Below are 26,306 nucleotides of genomic sequence, written 5' to 3' on the forward strand. Positions count from 1 at the left end.
AAAGCAGCCAGCAGCTAGCTTTGATATAGGTTCCTAAAACATTGTACAGGCCAACATTTATTCACTTCCCACCATTTCCCACTGAGTGAACTCAGTCGTGTAAAATACACATACCCATTGTTAGGTAGGAGCATGGAATGTGAGGGAAATAACTCCTCCAGTATATTTCCTGGCATTATATATTTAGAAGACTGGACACTAGGGCCATCTGTTAGGCCCAGGTATTCAGCATTCTCAAGTTGGTGGAGGAGCAGGAGGATTTGTTTCTAGGCAAGACCCTGTACTCATTTCCAGAAGATGGCTGTGCATAGGGCCTAGAATTTAAGGGTTTAGAGCAATGAAGAACTCAAGACAAAATTCACACTGTGAAGCAGGAAACACTTTCCCGACGTGACCAGATGAGACTGTCCAAGAAATGTGTACAGCATCAATAGCTGCTAGTACCAGTACAGCAGTGTACATACAGTAAGCAGAAGCACAAATGGTGTTTAGAAAAATGTCCCACATACAGCCATCTGTTTGGGAATTGTAAAAACAAAAAGTATTAACTTTGCCAGAGAAAATAGGAAAACCACTGCTCACCTCTCTATCTGTGGTGCTGGGCGAAGGGCAGGGCTGGGGGAGGGGGCAGGGGGCGGTGCTGTGGTTGGTATTGGAGGAGTGCTGGTCTCCTGGCTGTCTTGGAACTGTGATGGTTGAAGCCCAAGAAGAGTGCATGTGGAAGCTGCGAGAGATCTCTTGATGGATTAGCTGTTGCAGTGCCAGCTCATATTGCCAGGAGGAGTAGGTGCTTATTGACATGCATCTACTCATGCAGTGTGTGAGCAGCAATCAGAAATATAATTTTGGAAGTACTGATTATCTGTCAATTTATATTTTTTGTTGAAAATGTTTAATCTACTTTTACTGGAGGTGGATACTTCATCATCAGAGGCAGTCCTTCGAATCAAGGATGACTTGCTTCCAAATCAAGAAGTTCACAGGTGTTTCAATGAAGGAACTAAAATTCCCAATACTTAGATCACCAGTGACTACTACTTAAATTACTGGGGAACTGATTACTTGGATCACCCCACAGCAAAGACTATGATAAGAAAACTCAAGTCAATTTCTAAGGCATGGAATACTAAATATCTGTTTTTAAGATAATAGTCCACAGTTTTATCTCTGAAGCATTCAGAGAGTAGAATCTTAAAAATGTTGCTTCACTGCCAACAGAACAGTGGAATGAGTAATACAATCAACAAAATCTCTAAGGAAAAATGCAATATGGCCCTTTAGGGAAACAGGTGTACAAGCAATGGAAAGTAGCCTAGTGTAAAGGCTGTTGAGTACAAGAACTCAAACCCTATTATCTACAACAGGCAACTTACTTCAACCAAAATAATTTTCAACTGGAGCAGCAAATAATCTGGAAGATTAAATACAGACAGACAGTCATTATTATGTTAGGCCGCTGCAACAGTGACACTTAAGATAATAATCTCAATAATGCTAAATTACTGGTACAGTGCCATTTTGTAATATGTTCCAAGTATGAAGTCAAACAAAATGTTGACACAATCATTCAAATTGAATTTAAGAAAAAAATACAAAACTTAAGTTAAATCCGTCAAGTTAGATCCACTACATTTTCCCATGTGTTTTGAGAAGGTAGAAGTAACAGAAGTTTGAAGTAAATTAATTCCCCTATTTGCCAAATAAATTTGTTGTAGGGTACAGTATGAATGAACTGAACTGGGTTAGGTTTCTGCATTGCTCTCATAAAACAAAAGCTGGTCTGTCTCTAACTGGTGTCGAGAGCACAGGCTACCTGCAATAAGAAGCAAAAACCATTGGAGGCTTTCTTAACTGTATCATATTAACTAACCAAATGCCAAACACACCTGAGAATAAATGCTCATTCCAGGAAGTATCCAAGGCTTATCTTCACTTTCCCACCTAATATATTTCAATTATTAATCATTTGCAATAAATCACATTTTCAAAATCCCCAGAGCTTTCTTGTCTTCACTAAAGGGCATGAATTTTAAATCAATTATATTAGAAATATTTTAATGGAAATATATACTTCAGGACACAAAGAAATGCAATGCAGTCTTTAAAAATGTGTAAATTAGCCAAACAAAAATGTAATTTATATTATGTCTAAAAATACTGGGCTAGATTACCCACCCATTGTCCATGAATGGTTAGAAAAATCTAGCCTGTTTCATTCGTCAAATATACACTCTTCACATATAACATATGGAAACATAGCATTTATTTAATTATAAAATATGATGCAGGGTTAACAACACAGCGCTTCCAATAAAATATTTTTTTACCTTGGTGACTAACCCAAGGTTGATGGCTAAGGATGACAGTAAACAAAGGGTTAATAAGTAACAGACTAGAGGCAAGTCAATTTTGTTGGACTGAAGCAAGACCTGCAGGGCCACATTATAAATTCTATGGGCACTGGGCACAAGGAACATTTCTCTCCCACCACCCCTCACCATGTCCAACTCCACTGCCCGCACTCCAGCTCTTCACCCTGATCCCATACTGCATGCAAATTCCCTCCATCAATTAAAGCACAAATCAATGATGAAATAGGCCCATAGAATGTTTGCGCGCTGCATTAATAATAAAGCAAATCATATCACAATATACTATGGTGAACTGCAACTGCTTAATTTTGTCACACACAAAGTGAATAATGCTGCTGTTTCTGAAATTTAAAGCAATAAATATCTTGATCTTGTTAATTTTTTTATTGTGATCGCTCTAAGGAGCAGTCAGTGTTATTTGAACAGACCTGCTGTCTCAGTTGCTGTTTTAAAAAAAATCTATAATAGTATTATACACTGGGTTTATCATTTCATTCCGCATTGAAATTCGTTCATCATCACTGATATAAGTATTAGTGTTTGTTCGTATATTGCTCCGAAAGAGTGTGATACTGAACTTATTTGGCATCTTCCACAATTTGCCTGACCTTTCCGCTCTGGTGACAGCTTCCGGCTTTTTCTACAACCGTCTTTCTGCTGCTGGGACCCTGTGCACAGTGCACAAGTGACGGTCCAACCACAATCCCGTTGCTAAATGCCCCACCCCTCCCCCAGCACTCCATTTCCAGTCACTGCCTGCTAGAATTAGCACAATTGGCAGGCAGTGTTACATTTATGAATGGTTGACCCTTGGCTGAGGTCACATAGGCTTGTGTGTTAATGCAGCCCTGAAAGAAAGGATGTTTGGTTGTGATGTCTGGAGAAAGCAGATTTCAAAAGGAGCCATGTTGCTCAAAACAGCTGTGCAAGGTAGTTACAATCAGAAACGAGGGTCAGTAAAATCCATTGTAAAGAAAACTTTGGAGAGAGTCTCACTCAGGGAGTCACACAGCTTACAGTTAAGCGTTTTAAAGAGGGTTGATACTGAAGGGTTAGAGACAAAGCTACTGTACCCCAGACCTTAGAATGTAGATCCTGGGTATTGAGCATAGGTAAAGGATTGGTATTCAATAATAGAAACATCAGTGTTCAATGCTTGAAATGTAGGTTTGATGTTTTAATTGCACTGAGATTACCATTAATTAGTGCACGAGAGAGTTACGGAAGTATTTTTATGAACTAATTGTGCCTTTATTTTCAGTGAGTCAAATTCAGGTTGAACAAAGGCCGATCTATTGACATTTTACTGTTGTCTGAACAATTAAAATGCTTGCTTCACAATTAATAGCTATATATGCTACATACATTGTTACGTTGTATTGACATTTAAGTTGATTTTTTGCCGTCGCCATTCTGAATTATTCGTTTGTAGTGAGATGATCGTTTGCGGTTTACCTGCATAGTGGAGTAAATTTATAGGCGCAAGAGGGAGAAACTAATGACAGAGATAACAGTGGTAACTTTAATATATTTTCATTAAAGCTCAAAAAAAGTGAGGGGGGCATTCTGCGGGGGGTCAGCAGGCACGATCGGTGGCGCGTCGGGTGGGAAAATATTTTTTTTGGACCACGGATCGAGACCTAGCTGTCTACCCACCGCCTCAGGCCTTTCCCAAATGTCAGGTCTGTCAGCGCCAAGCAGATCGGATATGCAGCGGCGGGGGAGGCAATTCAGGTTATTATGACGTTGTTAGAGGATTAAGAACTAACTTCAGAGTTTATCAGGTCACTTATGGGGTCCACGCTGCTCGAATATCAAGTTAGGTAAGCAGGGCAGGAGTTGAATGGCCATGGAATCAACTCATTATTTGACAGCTGCAAATGTGCTATAAAAGCTCCCATCCCACAGCTGTTTAGTTTCCAAGGTCAGAAGCTTACTGCATTTGGAAGACAGATTGAGCTTTATGCAAGTTGCAAGTGTTTGGAGCAATCTCTCTATCCAGTGTTACCTCATTGGAACAACCTCTCTCACCACTAACAGATCGCTTCTGTCATCTCAAGTTCACCTACCATCTATTACATCAGCATGGGTGCCCTTGAAACTATCTCAACTTGATCCTCAGAATCCTACCATGATCAGCCCCAACAGCAGCAACACCAGGCATTCCAGCAGCACCAACAACAATACCAACCTACTCCACAATCAACTGATGCTACACAGGACACAGGGCATCAGCACCCGATCACATTGCTGTCCGGGACACCAGGGATGGCCTCAACATGGCCAGATTTACTTCACCTGATGGCTGCCACATGATGTGCCAGGTTGGCACCACCCCACACCAACACCATAAAGCATCCCTACAATGTCCAAGCCATTCCTTTCACACTCATCATCATCGCGGGGGGTACCCTTATGTCTCACCATTCACTGCAACTCACTAAGCCATTTCCAAAGGTGCACACAGATCTGTCCAAGAATGCAAAATGTTAAAAATAAAGATTTCAACACTTTAACAAAGAGGGATGGCTGGAGGTGCAAGGTAAGTTGGCGTGAATAAGGATGTGCAGAAATAGTGTAGGGAGGGCAGACTGTTGGGGATGTGATGAGTGGCACAGCAGGATAAGGTTGAGTGTAGCTTTACAGTAACGGTTCATGAGCTACTGAGGTCATTGAAAGGTTTGCGCCACTGCAGCTGGCCCTCCAGATGACATCCCTGCTCATGTCCTCCTGTGCAAGATGCAACCAAGCTGTGTTGGGATCCTGGGGAGGTCTCTTCCGCCCATTGGAAGAGGGTTGCACCCAGGCTCTCCCGTGACATATGAAGAGAGTCATGGGAGAGCCTGGGTGCAACCCTCTGCCTCTCTGCAGTGTTTGCTGCGCCTCAATGCTACAGAACACTGACAGCACAAATGTCAAAATAAATTTGGGCATGGTCCCTTTAATGAAACCGGCTGATGATGCATCTTCAAATGATGTCATCAGACCCGCTTCCTTCAATTGGCCGGGAAACACGCTGGGCGGGCTTAATAAGCCCAATCAGGGGGAAATCATTTTGGACAGCGGGCTGGAGCCAGCAGTGAGGCCAGGACTCGTCACCAACATCGCCCGCCATGGACCTGCCGAGTTTGGTAAAATCCAGCCCTGAATGTTTAAAGAATATTGGAATACCATATTTGTGTTAAAAAAGAATTCTTCTGTATCTATATATAAAAATGTTATAATATCACACATGCCTGTGTCCATCACATCGGACAACACACTTATTGACCTGTAAATTTTGTCACGCTTGCACCTGTTTGGCTCAAATTCCGTTGATAAATAGCAATAAATCAGAATGAAATATACAAATCAAACACAAAAAGTGCTGTACATAAATTTCTAATGAAAAAGATAACGACATATGAAAACATCAAACCAAATATGATCAGTAAGCAAAACACATCAGGAAAAGAAAGGAAAAAAAATCAAAGCACTGAAATAAATATTTGGCTTGATCCACCATCTTGAATTCTCCCCCAGCTGAAAATTTGCAGGTAAAAGTACCATTGATACAAAATCCACAAAAGATACGTAATTCTGAACAAAATTTGTATTCATGCTCATTGAGTTGCCCATACTGTATTGCAAATGTAAAACAGTTTCTCAGAGAAACCTATTCCTGTGTCATGTTCCTGAGGCTGAATTTGGAGTAATTGGCCAGACTTTGTAGAATTAGGTTGGGCCACCTTGACCTTTTTTTCCTAAAAGCTTAGGTTCCTTCTGATTGGCTGCTGTCCACATCAATATACTCACAGAATCATATCTTTCAGCCAATGTCCCAGACTCCTCCATCACCATCCCTGGATATGTCCTGTCCCACCGACAGAAACACCCACCAGAGGTGGCGGCAGAGTGATATACAGTCAGGAGGGAGTGGCATTGAGAGCCTTCAACATTGACTCCAGACCCCATGAAGTCTCATGGCTTCAGATCAAGCATGGGCAAGGAAACATCCTGCTGATTACCACCTACCACCCTCCCTCAGCTGATGAATCAGTACTCCTCCATGTTGAACACCATTTGGAAGAAGCACTGACAGTAGCAAGGGCACAGAGTGTGCTCTAGGTGGGAGGGCTTCAATGTCCATCACCAAGAGTGGCTCGATACTGACCGAGCTGGCTGAGTCCTGAAGGGCATAGCTGCCAGACTGGGCCTGCGGCAGGTGCTGAGAGAACCAACACAAGGGAAAAACCTACCCAATCCCGCCTTCACCAATCTACCTGTTGCAGATGGATCTGTCCATGACTGTATTGGTAGCAGTGACCGCACAGTCCTTGTGGAGACAAAGTCGGTTCTTCACACTGAGGACAACCTCCATTGTGTTGTGTGGCACTACCACCGTGCTAAATAGGGTAGATCCAGAACAGATTTCGCAGCTCAAAACTGGGCATCCATGAGGCACTGTGGACCATCAGCAGCAACAGAATTGTATTCCACCACAATCTGTAACCTCATGGCCTGGAATATCCATCACTATACCATTACCATCAAGCCAGGGGACCAACCCTTGTTCAATGAGGAGTGCAGAAGAGCATGTCAGGAGCAGCGCCAGGCATACCTTAAAGTGAGGTGCCAACCTGGGGAAGCTGCAACACAGGAATGCATGCATGCTAAATAGCAGAAGTAGTATGCTATAGACAGGGCTAAGCAATCCCACAAACAACAGATCAGATCAAAGCTCTGCAGTCCTGCCACATCCAGTTGTGAATGGTGGTGGACAATTAAACAACTAACAGAACGAGGAGGCTCCATGAATATCGCCATCCTCAATGATGGCGACATTCCAGCACGCGTGCAAAAGACAAGGCTGAAGGGTTTGCAACCACTTCAGCCAGAATTTGACCAGCCCAATTAAATGGAGCGGGTCTGGTGACATCATTGATGATGCGTTTTCAGCCGATATATTTAAAGGTCACCATGGTAAAGGTTCATCTATGCAATTGATTTCTACTTCTGCACACAGGGCACAAATGACTGCACATAGGCAGAGGGCTGAACCCAGGTTCTCCGATGACTCCCTCCACATGCATGATGCGTAGAAGAGACCTCCTCAGCAAAGCAAAAGAACCTGATTCCAGATAGCCGAGGAGGTGAACAGCAGGGACATCATGAGGAGGACCTAGGTGCAGTGCCACAAACGGTTCAACGATCTTGAGAGATCAGGAAAGGGGAGTACAAAGCCACACTCACCTTCATCAGGATTGACTAGTAATATTATAAAAAGAATACAATTGCACAGACTTTAAGCTCATCACACTTCAGGCATAATACTTCCATCACATGCATTTGTGCAAATATCTGTGTCACTCTTGCACCATATACCAGTGATAAAAAACAAATTGATCCAAACAAATCAATCAAAATTAAATCTTATTCGCTGTTTTATGTCAGAAATCCATGAATGTGAGACATGATGAAAATCGAACAATTAAATACAAATAAAACTGTTGTATGTTGCTCAAAATTGTTTTTCAAAAACATTTTTCCTTCCCCACAAACTCAGGATTCAAAATAGAGTTTCTAACATAATAAGAACATTAAAGAATTACATATTTCAAAATCAAATGCTTAAACATAACTTTGAAATTGGCTTTTGTGTCTTTAAGTACTTTTTTTTTAATTTTCTACTCTGAGGCCTCAGGTTCTCTCAATACTTGGGCTTACAGTTGAATTTTCGTTTTTGCGAAAGTTAACACTGTTCGCAAAAGAGAATTACCCAACACAGTTCTCATGATGCTGAAGTATGATTTGGTTCTCATGAACCTTATGAAATATTAGTTTTTCAGTTCTGTCACCTAACACTATCCAAAAATGAATAGATTTTTTGAGAGATGACTTGGCAGTTAACTGAAATACCTTCTCATAACCAGGTACTATGCTTTACAAAGAACTGATTGTGCACTGATTATTAAAAACTGAAGTTCTTTAATAAAGTTCTGAATAATTGCAACAACTTCCAGTTGTCTATGGTATCTTAATTAACTGGTGCTTGCAGTTTGATAAAACAATTTTGTCTGGATCCTACGCATTTAATCATCACATTTTATGCGTTATCTCCTTTTATGCCTTGTAAATCAGTTATTGCACAAATATCATTCATTGACAAATTGATTAAATCATGATAAAGCATTCACTTCTGCTGAGAAAAAAAAAACATAATAACCGATTATTTTGTGTGTCTCAAGTAATTATGTCAGAATAGTTACCTTTTTAATTTTGTTACACTGATTGGGATAAATTTTCAACTCGCTGCTGGGAGTAAAACTGGCATGACGGATCAACCCACCTCTTGTAGCAATCGCCTGATTTTCATTTCCATTTGCATCAATAGAAATTAATATTATCCGGTTTCTACAAAGTGCAGTTGATTCGCAATGCCACTTTTACACCCAGGCGGCAAGTTGAAAATCTACCTCCTAGTGTCATGATGGAAGGGGAATAGGGACAATCCCTGAAGCCTATCTCAACACTTATGTTCAAACAGTCATTTAATTTCATCTAGGCATATGACACAGGTGTTGTAAGATAACATGGCATCAGAAGTCCAGGCATCAGAAGTCCAATTAGCTTGACCAAGTAATTATTCCCTTTTCATCCTGTAGATATCTCTATATCTATCTGTACAGTATTAAAAATCTTACATATGTCTTGCATTTCCTGGCTACAAGTCTTACTTCCTCTTGCCATTATGTTGTGTTGTAGCATTCCACTTTTATGTCAACAAATAATGGAAAAACTATGTAAACATTTATAATGAGAAATCCTATGAAAGTAGGTTAATATACTTCATTGCTATCAAATTTTATTGATGAACCAATTGAAAAACTCAAAATGCTTTCTGAAACAAAGATTTTGCCCACTGTTTTGCTGACAATAAGGTTTCTTAAAAATAAATACATTATGTATTTCACAATAATATATAATTTACCCACCGACTTGTCTAGTGCATCTTTTAATTACTCACTTAAAGTTTCTACTCCAAAGTTTCAATCTGTCTAAAAATCCTGAGCTTCATTACTTTCACCTCTGAGAAATCAGAACAAACGTCCAACCACATCTGTGCATTCTAAGCGTATGCACTTTGCATCATGCATTCTGCAAGAGCAGTTGATATGAAAGGTATGCCCCATCATCCTGTAAGAATTTGCGAGCTTTTGTTTTTTGCAAAGACATTGGAACAAATGGGGCTTGAATTCTCAAAGCTTTAAGTCAGGCAAGTCTGGCTTTTATTAACAATTGCAGGTCTTCGATCAATGGTGACACAGTGATGTGAGTTGCCCATATGCAGCTGTCGGTTTTGCATTTTCCAGCTCTCTTCCTTCTGAATTGATAACATTTAAAATTTGCTCCCACTGCTTCTCTTCTCTCATCTGCTTCTGTTGTTGCCAGTGGCCTACTGTGTCAGTTGGATATCCAACATCCACTATCCACTCATACCTATCCACTAGGTCTGGAATCATCTCAAGGGAATTCAATAAGTTCTTTGAACATGATCTGCTGCTCCTAAAATGATGCTAACTGCCTCTAATTAACCCTTTTCCCTCAAAATTGCTCATTGCTCTTTGAAAGAGCTGGTGCAGACTCGATGGTCTGAATGGCCCCATTCTGTGCAGTACAGTCTATGATTCAATGAAAACGAACCCTTATACTATCTCTCATTGTGCTTTCACGTTACAGATCTGTAGTTCGACAGTTTGTCCTTATTCCCTTTTCTAAATAGGAGTTACATTGACAACTTTCCAATCCTCTGGAATTTGATACGTGTCCACTGAGCTCTGGAAATATCTGTCAGGTGGTTCACAATCTCCAGAGCCAATTCCTTCAAAATTCTTGGATGACAGTTGCAACAGAGCCAGCTTGTGTAAAGTGAAGCCTCTCTTCTATTTTTCAATACGATTTTTATCAGTTGACAATATCGTGATCCCTTGAACCAAGATATTACATTACCATTTCATTTATTGACCCTTTTTGTTGACCAAAATCAGATCTAGTATTGCACTTTCCCTTTAGGTTCCCTCTCATGCTGCTTTAGCAATGAATCCTCCATCATGACAATAAAATCACGCTCAAAACAGGACTTGTCACATTATGACCATGATTTCAGCACACCCAGCGGGATCAGTGCGGCCAGGGTTGGTGGCGTTTGGTAAGCCTGCTCTCGACTGGAGCCCGCTCTCTGTCCTAAATCTTCCGATGATTATGCTCGTTAAGCCCGCCCTGTGGGCGTCGCAGTCAATTAAAAGGAAGCGGGTCCGATGATGTTATTTGATTTTTTCTTAAAGGGACTATGCCCACATTGCTTTTGACAGTTCTTCTGTCAGTGTTCTGCACCATTGAGGTGCTACAAACACTGACAAGCACTGCACAGAGGTGGACGACTGCACCCACGCACTCCCATGGCTCACTCCAGATGCTTATGAAGGGAGTCACAGCATGTAGGGAGGTTCTCTTCCATCCCAATAGGCAGAAGGGACCTCCCCAGGACACCAACACAGCCTGATTGCACATTGCACAGGAGAGCAGAAGCAGGGATGTCGTCAGGAGGACCAGGCTGCAGTGGCGCAAACCTTTCAATGATTTCAGTACTGCAAAGCCACACTCAACCTCATCCTGCTGTGCCTCTCGTCACATCCCCATCACTCTGCCTTCCCTACTTTACCCCTGCACATCCTTACACCAACTTACCTTGCATCTCCACCCATCCCTCTCTCTCTCTCTCTCCATCTACATTATCAGTTCCCCATTTCACTAGCCATCCCTCACACTCACTGTCATCCTTGTCCAAACATACCAACTAACAACACACAAGGGCAGGCACATGGGTCTTTAGCCAATGCTCATGTATAGTTCATGTTGGTGTTGTCAAACATTGTAGTCTTTACTTTCAGAACTTTGCATTCTTGGACAGTTTTGTGAGCACCTTTCTAAGTGGCTTCGTGGGTTGTAGCGAATGGTGACACATAAGGGTATGCCCCACAATGGTAATGAGTGTGAAAGGAATGAGTTGAACATTGCAGGGATGCTTTATGGAACTGGTCTGGTCTGGTGTCAACCTGGCGCATCATGTGGCAGTCAGAGCGTACAGCATGAAGTGAAGTAAATCTAGCCACGGTGAGGCCATCCCTGGCCTCCCAGGCAGCAATGTGATTGGGTACTGATGCCCTGTGTATTATGCAGCATCAGGTGATTGCGGAGAAGGTTAGTGTTGTTGGTGGTGATGCTGGTGTGTTTGGTGATGTTGGTGTTGGGGCTGATCATGGTGGGATTCTAAGGACCAAGGTGAGATTTTTTCAAGGGCACCGATGTTGCTGGAATAGATGGCAGGTGAGCTTGAGATGACAGAAGCGCCCCGTCAATGGGAGAGAGGTTGCTCCAAGGAGGTGACAGTGAATAGAGAGTTCACTGCAAACACTTCCAAAATGCATACAGCTCAAATACTCTTCCAAAACCTGAAGTCTTTATCTTCTGACATTGGAAAGTGAACAGCTGTGAAATGGTAGCTTTTATACCACTTCTGCAGCTGTCAACTAGCCAAAGCAATAGAGAGTCACTGAGAACCCGACACACTTACCTCGCGTGTTCTCCAAGCCACGGCAAACCGATCAAAAGGTTGGTAAAATTGTAAGTGCCCGCTTTTAAGCCTCTTAAATAGCATTTAAGTACCTGTTATTGATGTTAATTACCTGTCCTGCTGCTTGCTGTCAGATCTGCTATCCGAACGCAGATCTGACAGGTCAGAAACTCGGAGGCGGGTTCAGAGTGGGATCCTGACCCGCTGTCAATCAGGACAATTTTGACAGCGGGCCCGCCTCCAAATCCACACTCGTGAGGCTGGGAAGATTTTGGCCACTTAATCCCAATCAATATTAGGGAGATTAAAATCTCTCGTGATCACTACCCCAGACCTTGTACTCATTTGTTGACTCCCTGAGCATTAAATTTAGCTCCTCTTAATTATCCAGACTTGTACCGTACACATATCACTAGTGTTCTCCCTTTGCTGCCCTTCAATTTTATCCAAAGATATTTAGTCCCACTTCTCACACCTTTTTCTCAATTACATTTAATCCCTCCATGACAAATAATGTTAATCCACTTCTTGCTCTGCCTTCTGTATTTTTGCGAAAAGATATGGGGCTGGAGTTTCAGCCTTCTGCCACCCGTTAGCATCCCGAAGGGGCGGCAATGACTTCCGGGCGGGCAGCCAGCTTCCAATGGTCCGCCAGAAAGTTCGGTGCCGGTTTGGAGGGAGCCCGTCTGGAAATGGCGACCTGATGTGCAAGGCCCCTGGTTGCAATACCGGCTCGATTTTTTTGGCTGCTGCCCGACCCGTAGTGCCCTGGTGGGAACATTTCCCCCAGTTGATCCTGGCGGAGGATGCGGCCGAGTAAATCTCCTGGCACTCACGCGTCCTCCACAGGTGAGGAGCACGTCATCGGCGTAAGCCGAGAGAACGACCTCCACGCCCGGCCCTTGCAGAGCCAGTCCCGTCAACCTGTTCCACAAGAGGTGCAGGAAAGGCTCTACGCAGATGGCATATAACTGGCCATTCCAAGCTGTAGCGGCCACAGTGAGGTAAGTAAAGTCGACCTCAGGTAAGTGTGATTGGTTTTTTTTGTGATTTATGTTGTGGTGACATGAGTTATGTATTGGGAATGTTTTTGGTTTTCTTTTCCCCCAGGCCTCTCATAGGGAACTCCGAGGCCGGCTGTTTAGCTTCGGATTTTCACTTGCTCAGCCGGCTGAGTGCCTTAAAACAGGTGTGCAATGCCTCCCTTAGCGCTCCGCTCCAAACTCCGGGCTCAGCTGATGAATTTTGTGGCTGAGGACGCAAACCATTTGCCGGCACAAACTTTACCGCCACGCCACCATTACCGCCCCGAAATGACCAGAACCGAAATCCAGCCCATAAAACCTTGCAAGTTAATTCGCCAATCATACCCATTTTTCCATTAAATTTCAATTACTCCTATATTCATTTTCACCCGATTCGCCAAAGCTTACAGACTCCCATTTTATTCTTTAATTACCGCACACCAACTTATCTTTCAATTTATTTTCTTGCCTACATTTTCCTTTCTAATTCACTTTTCTTAACATTTTATACTGCTGTTCCTACTTGAATCATTTCCATTGCTTTCTTATTTTTGCCTTTTCATCTTTTGTACACCTACATGGTCTCCAAACCTTATTTATAATTAATAATATACAGCAACGGATACAGTGATGCACAACCAGATACGACACTTTATTAGGAAGCCTTTTTGAACCTCATTAACAAAGTCTATGAAAATAGAACCTATAAAAATGCATGGAACAAGAAAGACCGTTTGGCCATATCAACAACATATGAAATGGAATCACATTCGGTAAGTTGCTAAAAATCTGCCAAATTTGAACTATCTTGTCTCTAATTATAATAGAGGTATCAAGTAATCAGCAAATACCAACTGATTGCTGGGTTATGAGAAATGGTAGTCTCAGCAATTCTTTTTAGAAAATTTCGAATTACATAAAATAAATTGTACTCTCATATGTTCGTAATATGGTTTTAATATAGTCATTCTGCCTTGTGGATGATAAGTGCTCCCACCAACTGAGTCATGAGACAATATGGACTTTCCCAGCTGGAAGCTTTCAGCACTGGAGGTGACAAATTAAGAAAGGAAAAACAGAAAATGGTACAATTCTTACTTCATGCTACATTGTTTTAAACTTTTCAATACCACAGATGAATTTGATGCATGGTCCCAAATTGGTTGAACAAAACTGTCCTTTCAAGTAACTTTCATGCAATGAAAACCTAAGATGCTAGAAGTTGCATCCACTCTCCAAAATGACTGATAGGATTCAGGAAGAGGAAGAGAAAAAAGGATAATAAAAATCTGAAGTTATAAAATGGTTAGGGAGATAGATTAGGTTTGACAAAAATGCAAAATTTAATTCAAAGGAATAATAAGGCAGATAGCAAAGAGGATTAAAGTAAAGAGAACAGCTCTGGCACAGTGGTTGCACTCTCTCCTGAGTCAGAAGATTGTGGGGTCAAGTCCAGACTGACACTCCAGTGCAGTACAGAAGAAGTGCTGCACTGCCGGAGGTGCCGTCTTTCGGATGAGACAGTAAAGCAAGTCTGCCCTCTAAGGTGGATGCAAAAGATGCCATGGCACTATTTCGATGAGCAGAGGATTTCTCCACATTACTCAATATTTATCCCTCAACCAACATCACTAAAAACAGATGATCTGGTCACTATCACTTGCTGTTTGTGGGACCTTGCTGTTCACAAATTGGCGGCCATGTTTCCTACATTACAACAGTGACTACACTTCAAAGAAGTACTTTATTGGCTATAAAGCACTTTGTGTTGTCCTGAGGACATGAAGGGCGCTATATAAATTTAAAGCTTCTTTTCTTTAGAAGAACATAATTGAAGTGCTTACATTTTTTATATTTATTTTTAGTAATTTAGGTTTAATATTAAAGTAATATCAAGTGATATATTATATAATACTTATGGCATTTGAGAATCAGTGTTTGAACGTGATGTTGTGCACGAGCTGAAAACATATAAATTAGTCAACCTAGGGACACATGCATTTCCCTACATTTGTCAGCAGTCTATAGGTTCAGTTAGCTGGATGCCATAGTGCACTTCTGAATTATTCTGCCACCACACACATTATCAATAGTTCAACTGTGTACCATTCAATTGAAAATCAATAAATGCTCAAATTAATGTTGGAAGAATCACTGCTCAAAGACACTAATTTTGTGTGAACCTTAGGAATGCAGCTGTAAAACCTATTGCGCTGCCACTTGGAAAACATTAGAGCCTAGTAACATGAGACATAGAACTATCATCCCACTAATGTTATCATAAGTAGTAATTGTATAACCTAAGTTAAATGTGACACACATTTTATACAGAATGTTGGCATAGCAAGCAGCATTCTTTTCCGACTCTGATTATGCACAAAAGCCAATAATCCAGTAGCTGAAACATAACGCTAAGTATATACTTTGTTCGTAGCTCACTGAGCGAAGGGATGCCACTGAAGCAGTTCAGCATGGAAAATGGCAGGCCTTGCATAATGATGTGAAGAACTCCACATCTTGTTACAAACCATAGTTACAAACCATAGACTGGACAGGTTAGATGCGGGAAGAATGTTCCCGATGTTGGGGAAGTCCAGAACCAGGGGACATAGTCTTAGGATAAGGGACTGAGATGAGGAGAAACTTCTTCACTCAGAGAGTTGTTAACCTATGGAATTCCCTGCCGCAGAGAGTTGTTGATGCGAGTTCATTGGATATATTCAAGAGGGAGTTAGATGTGGCCCTTACGGCTAAGGGGATCAAGGGGTATGGAGAGAAAGTAGGAAAGGAGTACTGAAAGAATGATCAGCCATGATCTTATTGAATGGCGGTGCAGGCTCGAAGGGCCGAATGGCCTACTCCTGCACCTATTTTCTATGTTTCTATGTTAACACAACTTTGCTGAATCATACTTCAGATTTGCTTCCAAAACAATGTAGCAGTGATTTTACTGTCTAGAATTTCTAATGGAATGTTCCTTTTAGGCTTGGTTTATATTACCAAGAAAGCTAATTAATTATTGTTTGGTTTTTTTTAAAGGAAATTCTCTTTATTTTCTCTTGTGACGAGCCTATTTGTGTCACACTCGTACTATTGTATTGGGTTTGTTCAAGGTGACAGCCATAATGCAAATAGGCTGAACCAGGATAATTTGCAAATAATAGACTGACCTCAGGGAGAAAATAAACCTTGCGAATCTATTATATTCTTTCATGAAGTAACTTCCATTTTTAAAACTGTCACAGTGCCAGCAGAAAAAGTACTAGATTTGCCAAAGGTGTCAGTTTGTTACACTAACCCTGATTACATAACTGTTGACCTTCACAGACTTTGTTCACGGACCACTGGGGTCGGTTCCAGAAATGGCATCTAGTCTTTTGAGTGGAAACAAGCCAGTGCTCTTACGATATATCCATTCCGCAATTCGCTACCTCAAAAAAGGTGAATTTTGATCCACAGCTACATCATGCTAAATCCCTGGGCCTCTCCAAGAGCTTTGACCCAGCATTTTATAATGTGTATTTTGTTACTCTAATTATAAAGTAGCGACAGACAACGACAAGATTCTTAAGCAATCACTGAAGCAGAGCTTGTACCACAACTGCCAACTCAATCACTAACCATTAGCAATACTCTCGAGAAATAAGTTCATGAGCGACTGTAAAAGCTAAGAAGGTAGATGATCTGTCTCCAGCAATAATCCAACAAAGATTACAAGTTTATAATTATGACAAACTGAAACTAACAACATTCTTTCGAGATAGTTTTGATGAGTACAGCATTAAACACAAATGCCATTCATTTCTCCAAGGAATCTCTCGATCATCCGCCATAAATTCGGCAGAAAATTCAGAGAAATGGAATAAACCCAGTTGCGCTGGGTCTCTGCCAGTTCTAGCAGTTTCACAATAACTTGTAAGGGACGGAAATTCCATCCACAAGGCAAATGGTGGCCAAAGGGCTGAGTCAGTGGTGGCAACTCCCAAGGTCAGTATTTCCTGCAACTGATGCTCATTTGAGACTGTTTTTGTGGAGGGAAGAATGCCAAATGAGTGAAGTGATGTATTGCTTACCCTAGTGAACATCAGTCATCTGCTCATTCTTTCTGTGGATTGAATGATGTTCCTTCTGTCCGTGTCATGTATGTAACCACAATGCAACACCACTGTATTACTGTATACACTCAAACTAGATGCACACCTTGACCACAAGGGGTGAACTTGTGGGAGACACTCCTTATCTGATCACACAGCTATAAAAAGGGACGTCCCACGCAGTGTCATTATCTTTGGAGTCCTGTGAATAAAGAGTTAAGGTCACAGAGTGACCTTGTCGCCAGAATGTGCCTCATGTGGTTTCATACTGTAGAGTAAGGACTTTAAATTGGCGACGAGAAACGGGAATTCACGACCCATGAGAATGGCCACTGGTTCACCGAGGAACAGTACTGTGTTGGGGGAAGACTGGGCCGATTTTGTCAAGAGGCTTCAGCAAAGCTTTGTTACCGAAAGAATGGCTGGGGGATGCAGCGGCCGACAAGCGAAGGGCTCATCTTTTGACCAGCTGCGGACCAAAGACATACGCGCTCATGAAGGACTTACTAGCAACCGAAAATACGGCAGACAAAACCTTTGAAGAATTTAGCAAATTGATTGGAGAGCACAGATTCTACACCCACCGACGCAGTGAAGGACAGAGCATACCGGACTTCGTAGCGGACCGCCGGCGTTTGGCCAGCCTCTAAGTTCACAGACACCTGCAGGGTGGAGATGCTAAGGGACTTCTTTATCGACGGCATTGGTCATGCGAGAATTTTCCATAAATTAATTGAGACCAAGGATTTGACCTTGGAAGCGGCGGCGTTGATGGCTCAAACTTTCATGGCGGGGGAGGAAGAGACGAAAATAATATACGCGCGCAATTCTGCCTCCAGCGCGGCGATAGATCAGGGAGTCAACATCATCAATGCGACTCAGAGCCCCGCAGGCAGGCAGGGGCAGTCTGACACTCCCCAGGCAGCAATCGACCCCAGAGTAGGACTTCAGCAGAGACAATGGCAGGCTGAACGGACATTCACGCCATCACAGTGGACAATGCGGCCTGGGATGGGGCCATTGACACCCACCAATAGGGTACTTAAGAGCAGCCAGCGCGGAATGCCTGGCCATAGTCCCTTTGTTCCCAACAATGGAAACTTTAACTCATGCTGGAAGTGTGGGGGAAAACATTCAGCTAGATCTTGCAGATTTCAACAGTTTGTCTGCAGGAACTGCAATCTCAGTGGCCACTTAGCTCGAATGTGCAGGAAGTCTGCAACCAGACTAATATATGAAGTGGGTGGACCAGATGAGGGTTGTTTGAGACAGGATGACCTTTGGGGCGAATCGATGGACGCCGAGGTTCTGCGGGTCCATGTGGCGAATACTCACAGTTCATACACCAGAATGCCACCAATGATGATGAGGGTTTTATTAAACGGTATCCCTGTAAGCATGGAGCTGGACACTGGGGCCAGCTAGTCACTCATGGGCATTCAGCAATTTGAGAAGCTATGGCCACTTAAAGCCAGTCGACCCAAATTAGCACGTATTGAGACACAATTACGGACTTACGCTAAAGAAATCATTCCGGTGCGAGGCAGTGCAATGTTGGCTGTCACACACAATGGGTTAGTGAATTGGCTGCCGCTCTGGATTGTCCCAGGCAATGGTCCCGCACTGTTGGGGAGGAGCCAGTTAGCCGAGATGAACTGGAAATGGGGGGGGATGTTCGCGCAATGTCATCTGTGGAGCGAAGTTTGTGCTCACAAGTCCGACAACAATTCGATTCATTATTCCAACCTGGCGTTGGGACTTTCAAAGGCACTAAAGTAAGGATACACATCACCCCGGATGCCAGGACAGTGCACCACAAAGCCAGAGCGGTGCCGTATGTGATGCGAGAAAAGATCGAGAGCAAATTGGACCGGCTGTTGAGAGAGGCCTGTTGAATTCAGCGACTGGGCGAGCCCCATTGTTCCCGTCCTAAAAGCGGATGGCTCTGTCAGGATCTGTGGCGACTACAAGGCCACCATCAATCGGGTGTCCCTACAAGATCAATACCCGCTCCCGAGAGCAGAGGACCTCTGTACCACGCTGGCAGGCGGCAAGCTGTTCACCAAGTTGGACCTCACTTCAGCCTATATGACCCAGGAACTGGCCGACGAATCTAAACTACTGACCACCATCACCACGCACAAGGGACTGTTCGTTTATAACAGGTGCCCGTTTGGCATTCGATCAGCGGCCGTGATTTTTCAACGAAACATGGAAAGCCTGCTTAAATCCATTCCTGGAACGATCGTATTCCAGGATGAAATCCTCATCACGGGTCGAGACATCAAGGAACACCTCCATAACCTGAAGGAAGTGCTACGCCAACTGGACCAGGTAGGCCTGCAACTCAAGAAGTTTAAATGTATGTTTTTAGCTCCTGAGGTTGAGTTTCTGGGTAAGAGGGTTGCTGCTGATGGGATTCGGCCCACCGAATCCAAAACAGGCGATTCAACGAGCACCCAGGCCCTGCAACACATCGGAGTTGCGTTCATTCCTGGGGCTGTTGAACTATTTTGGGAACTTTCAGCCAAACTTGAGCAGATTGTTGGAGCCACTACACACACTCCTGCGTAAGGGTTGCGATTGGTTTTGGAGGGACTGTCAGGAACGGGCTTTTGATCGGGCACGAAACCTACTTTGTTCAAACAAGTTGTTGACCCTGTACGACTCCTGTAAAAAATTGGTTCTGACTTGTGATGCATCGTCCTATGGGGTTGGGTGTGCTGAGGGTCAACTACAACCTGTGGCTTATGCCTCCAGGTCGCTCTCTCAAGCAGAACGGGAATATGGGATCGTCGAGAAGGAAGCACTTGTATGTGTCTATGTTGTAAAAAAATGCATCAGTACCTATTTGGTAGGAAGTTTGAATTAGAGACGGACCACAAGCCATTAACATCCCTGTTGTCAGACAGCAAGGCTATCAATGCCAATGCATCAGCTCGCATTCAGCGATGGGCTCTCACGCTGGCTGCGTATGACTACTCCATCCGGCACCGGCCCAGCACTGAAAATTGCGCTGACGCGCTCAGCAGGCTTCCACCGGCCACCACTGAAGGGGCAGCGGAGCAAATCGCCGAGATGGTCATGGCTGTCGATGCCTTTGACAGCACAGGCTCCCCTTCACAGCCCGCCAGATCAAAATCTGGACAGAGATCCCCTCCTATCGCTGATTAAGAAATGTGTCCTGACTGGGGATTGGGCGCCTGCACACGGAGCATACCCTGAGGAGGTCAGACCGTTTCACAGGCGGATGGATGAGCTCTCCATCCAAGCCGACTGCCTACTATGGGGCAGCCGGGTAGTCCTGCCCCAGAAGGGCAGGGAGGCATTCATCAGGGAACTCCACAGCGAGCACCCAGGCATTGTGCTGATGAAGGCCATTGCCTGGTCACACGTTTGGTGGCCTGGAATTGACCCAGACCTGGAACACTGTGTTCGCAGGTGCACGACGTGTGCCCAGCTGGGTAATGCCCCCAGGGAGGCCTCGCTCAGCCCGTGGCCCTGGCCCACCAGGCCATGGTCACGCATTCATGTTGACTACGCGGGCCCGTTCATGGATAAGATGTTCCTTATTGTGGTAAATGCGTACTCGAAATGGATTGAGTGCATCATTCTGAATTCATGCACGTCATCCACTACCGTGGAAAGCCTACGTGCGATCTTTGCAACCCATGGCTTGCCGGACATCCTGGCCCACGTTTCACAAGATACGAATTCCGAGAGTTTATGTCGGGTAATGGCATCAACCATGTCAGGACTGCGCCGTTCAAGCCTAGCTCATTGAATGTATTCAAATCACAGATAGATAGATTTTAACGAATAAGGGAATTAAGGGTTACGGGGAGGGGCGGGTAAGTGGAGTTGATGAAGGCCATTGCCTGGTCACACGTTTGGTGTTGTTGAATGGCGGAGCAGGCTCGAGGGGCTAGATGGTCGACTCCTGTTCCTAATTTTTATGATCTTGTGTTCTCCAATGGCCAGGCAGAACGTGCTGTCCAAATCATTAAGCAAGGTATGCTCAGGATTCAAGGACCCTCCCTACAATGCCGCCTATCGCATCTCCTGCTGGCCTATAGATCCCGACCGCACTCGCTCACGGGTGTCCCGCCCGCAGAGCTACTAATGAAACGGACACTCAAAACTCGGTTGTCCCTCATTGACCCAGTCCTGACCGACATAGTTGAGGGCAAGCGCAAGTCACAAAACGAGTACCATGACTGTAATTCGAGGGGGAGATGTATATAAATAAATGATCCTGTGTTCGACCTCAATCACGCCATGGGGCCCAAATGGCTTGAAGACACTCTAATTGACAAAGCGGGGAATAGGGCATCGTGGTAAAATTAAACAATGGTCAGATATGCCGTAACATAAGAACATAAGAATATAAGAATTAAAAACAGGAGTAGGCCATCTAGCCCCTCGAGCCTGCTCCGCCATTCAACAAGATCATGGCTGATCTGGCCGTGGACTCAGCTCCACTTACCCGCCCGCTCCCCATAACCCTTAATTCCCTTATTGGTTAAAAATCTATCTATCCGTGACTTGAATACATTCAATGAGCTAGCCTCAACTTCTTCCTTGGGCAGAAAATTCCACAGATTCACAACCCTCTGGGAGAAGAAATTCCTTCTCAACTCGGTTTTAAATTGGCTCCCCTGTATTTTGAGGCTGTGCCCCCTAGTTCTAGTCTCCCCGACCAGTGGAAACAACCTCTCTGCCTCTATCTTGTCTATCCCTTTCATTATTTTAAATGTTTCTATAAGATCACCCCTCATCCTTCTGAACTCCAATGAGTAAAGACCCAGTCTACTCAATCTATCATCATAAGGTAACCCCCTCATATCCGGAATCAGCCTAGTGAATCGACTCTGTACCCACTCCAAAGCCAGTATATCCTTCCTTAAGTAAGGTGACCAAAACTGCACGCAGTACTCCAGGTGCGGCCTTACCAATACCCTATACAGTTGCAGCAGGACCTCCCTGCTTTTGTACTCCATCCCTCTCGCAATGAAGGACAATATTCCATTTGCCTTCCTAATTACCTGCTGCACTTGCAAACTAACTTTTTGGGATTCATGCACAAGGACCCCCAGGTCCCTCTGCACCTCAGCATGTTGTAATTTCTCCCCATTCAAATAATATTCCCTTTTACTGTTTTTTTTCCCCAAGGTGGATGACCTCACACTTTCCGACATTGTATTCCATCTGCCAAACCTTAGCCCATTCGCTTAACCTATCCAAATCTCTTTGCAGCCTCTCTGTGTCCTCTACACAACCCACTTTCCTACTAATCTTTGTGTCATCTGCAAATTTTGTTACACTACACTCTGTCCCCTCTTCCAGGTCATCGATGTATATTGTAAACAGTTGTGGTCCCAGCACTGATCCCTGTGGCACACCACTAACCACCGATTTCCAACCCGAAAAAGACCCATTTATCCCGACTCTCTGCTTTCTGTTAGCCAGCCAATTCTCTATCCATGCTAATACATTTCCTCTGACTCCGCATACCTCTATCTTCTGCAGTAACCTTTTGTGTGGCACCTTATCGAATGCCTTTTGGAAATCTAAATACACCACATCCATCGGTACACCTCTATCCACCATGCTCGTTATATCCTCAAAGAATTCCAGTAAATTAGTTAAACATGATTTCCCCTTCATGAATCCATGCTGCATCTGCTTGATTGCACTATTCCTATCTAGATGTCCCGCTATTTCTTCCTTAATGATAGTTTCACGCATTTTCCCCACTACAGATGTTAAACTAACCGGCCTATAGTTACCTGCCTTTTGTCTGCCCCCTTTTTTAAACAGAGGCGTTACATTAGCTGCTTTCCAATCGCTGGTACCTCCCCAGAGTCCAGAGAATTTTTGGTAGATTATAACGAATGCATCTGCTACAACTTCCGCCATCTCTTAATACCCTGGGATGCATTTCATCAGGACCAGGGGACTTGTCTACCTTGAGTCCCATTAGCCTGTCCAGCACTACCCCCATAGTGATAGTGATTGTCTCAAGGTCCTCCGTTCCCACATTCCTGTGACCAGCAATTTTTGGCATGGTTTTTGTGTCTTCCACTGTGAAGACCAAAGCAAAATAATTGTTTCAAGTCTCAGCCATTTCCACATTTCCCATTATTAAATCCCCCTTCTCATCTTCTAAGCATCTGGACCAAGTAAAAAAAAGGTTCAGCATTGACACAGAGGAACCTGAAGAAGACCATGAGCTGGAGCTCACAACACCACCAGTGAACGAGCAACAAGAGCAATCAGAAGAATGCACAGTCCCTGTGGTCAGCCCAGACAGGCCGGAATCACCACAGGTGACAGACACATCAGTGTCCAACAACCAGAGCCCCAACTGCAGCGCTCCACGAGGGAGCGTAGACCACCTGAAAGACTAAACCTGTGATCCCAATAAGACTTTTGCGGGGAGGGGGGGGCGGAGGGAGGTGATGTCATGTATGTAACCACAATGCAACACCACTGTATACATTAGATGCACACCTTGACCACAAGGGGTGAACTTGTGGGAGACACTCCTTACCTGATCACACAGGTATAAAAAGGGAGGTCCCATGCAGGGTCGTCGTCTTTGGAGTCCTGTGAATAAGGAGTTAAGGTCACAGAGTGGCCTTGTCCCCAGAATGTGCCTCGTGTGGTTTCATACTGTAGAGTAAGGACTTTACAGTCCGCTATAGCTTTTAATTAACCTGAGGTATTAAAGGTTCAGGGCTGTAATGATCTTCTCTGTCACTGGAAGGTCCATCCCTGAAATGAAGTTTGTCTGCAACTCTGTCACTACCTCCCTGATTAAGAGCAGCCTGCAAAGGCAGTTTTCCTCAGACATTCTATAGACATAGCTGTGTGTGTAAGGTCGGCCCGCATCTGTTGTAAGTGAACCTGCCTTGCATCACATCTTTCATTCTTTTGTCGCTCCTCTAAATATCAACATCAGATATAGATGAATACCTTTAGAATACCCATTTCTAGAATTCTAATTGCAGCATGGACAGATCTTGCTGCCAAAACTGTTGAATAGAAACATCCAAAGAATAAAAAAATGAAAAAGTAAAAATATTGAAAAATTAACCTCTAATAATCCTAAAAATAAAGTCCAGTTTAACTCATGCTGAAATTCAAACCACTTATTTCAGCCCAGAATGCACTTGCTTGCCCCTCATCATTGGTACATTCCCTGCTCAGATTTCCACTTACTTTTTTACACAAGACACAACAAAGTGGGAGAGAAAAAGACAACCTGAAGATAGAATAATAAAAACAGCGTTTGAAAAGTGGTAACGTGGGTAATACAAATAGTTATTGCTTGATTTAACCGTCATAATGAATCATCATACCTGCAGGTATATCAGTTCAACAATGTAAATGTTGCGCACCTTTAATTGAGTAGTTTAGGGCTATTTATATGGGCTTGTGTTGTACATTAAGTCCTTGTTTAAGGACCAGCATTTTAAACCCTGGTGCTGGTATCGAGGTAATGTCACAGAATCCAAGTCCATTATTAATATGCTGTATTTCACAGCTCTTCCATTTCCATTAACCATTGTTGTAATATGACAGTGTTATTACAATAGAAATGCACTTCAGTAATGGTTTACTTTTGTGAATAATAATTTCATAGATGTAATCTGTTGGATTATTTTGAACGCAATTGTGATACAATATACACCAGCAAACACAGCTACTCTTAATTTCTATTGATTATCAGCAGTAGATCAGGAAAACAGAAGATCAGAAAACCAAAGCAGCATCATAGTCCAATAATGACATAGACAAATCAAGTTGTGAGCATACCCTCCAGGGGGCCATCTCACTCCGCGAGCTTCACAACAGATGGAGTACACACCATTGCAGTATGAAGTTTGGTTTAAAAAGTACTATGTCTTTGTATTGAATTGGCACCTTTGAAATTTAGTATTGAATCATTTTAATTTTATGAGAGTGCGCTGCCAACAATCCTTCTTAATATTAAAAAAATAGCTATCAGAGCCTTGGATTTGTGTGTAAGCATTCATATGCAAAGCTCTCTCCTGGCAGGCAGAATACATTATAACTTTGTGTTTACTGGCTGTGCTTCACACATGTTAGCCACCAGTCTTCAACAAAATTACTGTAACATAATAAACAATAGTCTTTGGCCTTCCAGTTTAACTATACATCTTTGGCATGCATCACTTATAATATAGCTCGTCACTTACCCAGATGGGCAAACACATCCCGACAGACATGGCATGGATTCAGGGCATGAAATGTTTAAGAGTAGATTTTCACAGGTTGCTCTACACCCTGCTCCTTCATTTGCCTTGGAGCCACTCGAAGGAGCACTGCAGTTAAAGTATATTTGGCCAGAACCACACCGAGTACCTGTAGAATTAGGAAAACGCTTAATAATACGATGGATAATTATTTGTCCTTAAGTTGAAATAGAGTAACTTGCTTTGAATAAGCAAACAAAAAGATAGCAGGTGCAATATTATTTGATGATTTCAAATGTTCAATTTTATTTTGTGACTGAGAAAATTCTCCGGACATAAGCCTTGGTGAGGCCACACCTTGAATATTGTGTATAGTTTTGGTCTCCTAATCTGAGGAAGGATATTCTTGCTGTTGAGGGAGTGCAGTGAAGGTTCACCAGTCTGATTCCCGGGATGGCAAGACTGACATATGAAGAAAGACTGGATCGACTGGGCTTATATTCACTGGAATTTAGAAGAATGAGAGGGGATCTCATAGAAACTTATAAAATTCTGACGGGACTGGACAGGTTAGATGCAGGTAGCATGTTCCCATTGTTGGGGAAGTCCAGAACCAGGGGTCACAGTCTAAGGGGTAAGCCATTTAGGACCGAGATGAGGAGAAACTTCTTCACTCAGAGAATTGTGAGCATGTGGAATTCTCTACCACAGAAAGTTGTTGAGGCCAGTTTGTTAGATATACTCAAAAGGGAGTTAGATGTGGCCCTTACGGCTAAAGGGATCAAGGGGTATGGCGAGAAAGCAGGAATGGGGTACTGAAGTTGCATGATCAGCCATGATCAGATTGAATGATGGTGCAGGCTCGAAGGGCCGAATGGCCTACTCCTGCACCTATTTCCTATGTTTCTATGTTTTGTTGCATCAAGCTTAAAACTTGATTTGAGTTGGGGGTGGAGTTCCACAAAACTCTTTGTTCAATG

General features: G+C 43.3%; 1 protein-coding gene across 1 annotated transcript in view; it reads right to left on the reverse strand.

Annotated features, from left to right (window-relative positions):
• otog (otogelin) overlaps positions 1-26,306 on the reverse strand; it is a 350,354-nt gene that overhangs the window by 235,063 nt on the left and 88,985 nt on the right. Inside the window, exon 20 of the mRNA XM_070898763.1 lies at positions 25,330-25,495. Coding sequence (XP_070754864.1) covers positions 25,330-25,495 — 166 coding nt within the window. The remainder of the gene's footprint in view (positions 1-25,329; positions 25,496-26,306) is intronic.

This window comes from Pristiophorus japonicus, chromosome 14 (assembly GCF_044704955.1).
Source record: "Pristiophorus japonicus isolate sPriJap1 chromosome 14, sPriJap1.hap1, whole genome shotgun sequence".
In the NCBI taxonomy this organism is placed as follows: domain Eukaryota; kingdom Metazoa; phylum Chordata; class Chondrichthyes; family Pristiophoridae; genus Pristiophorus; species Pristiophorus japonicus.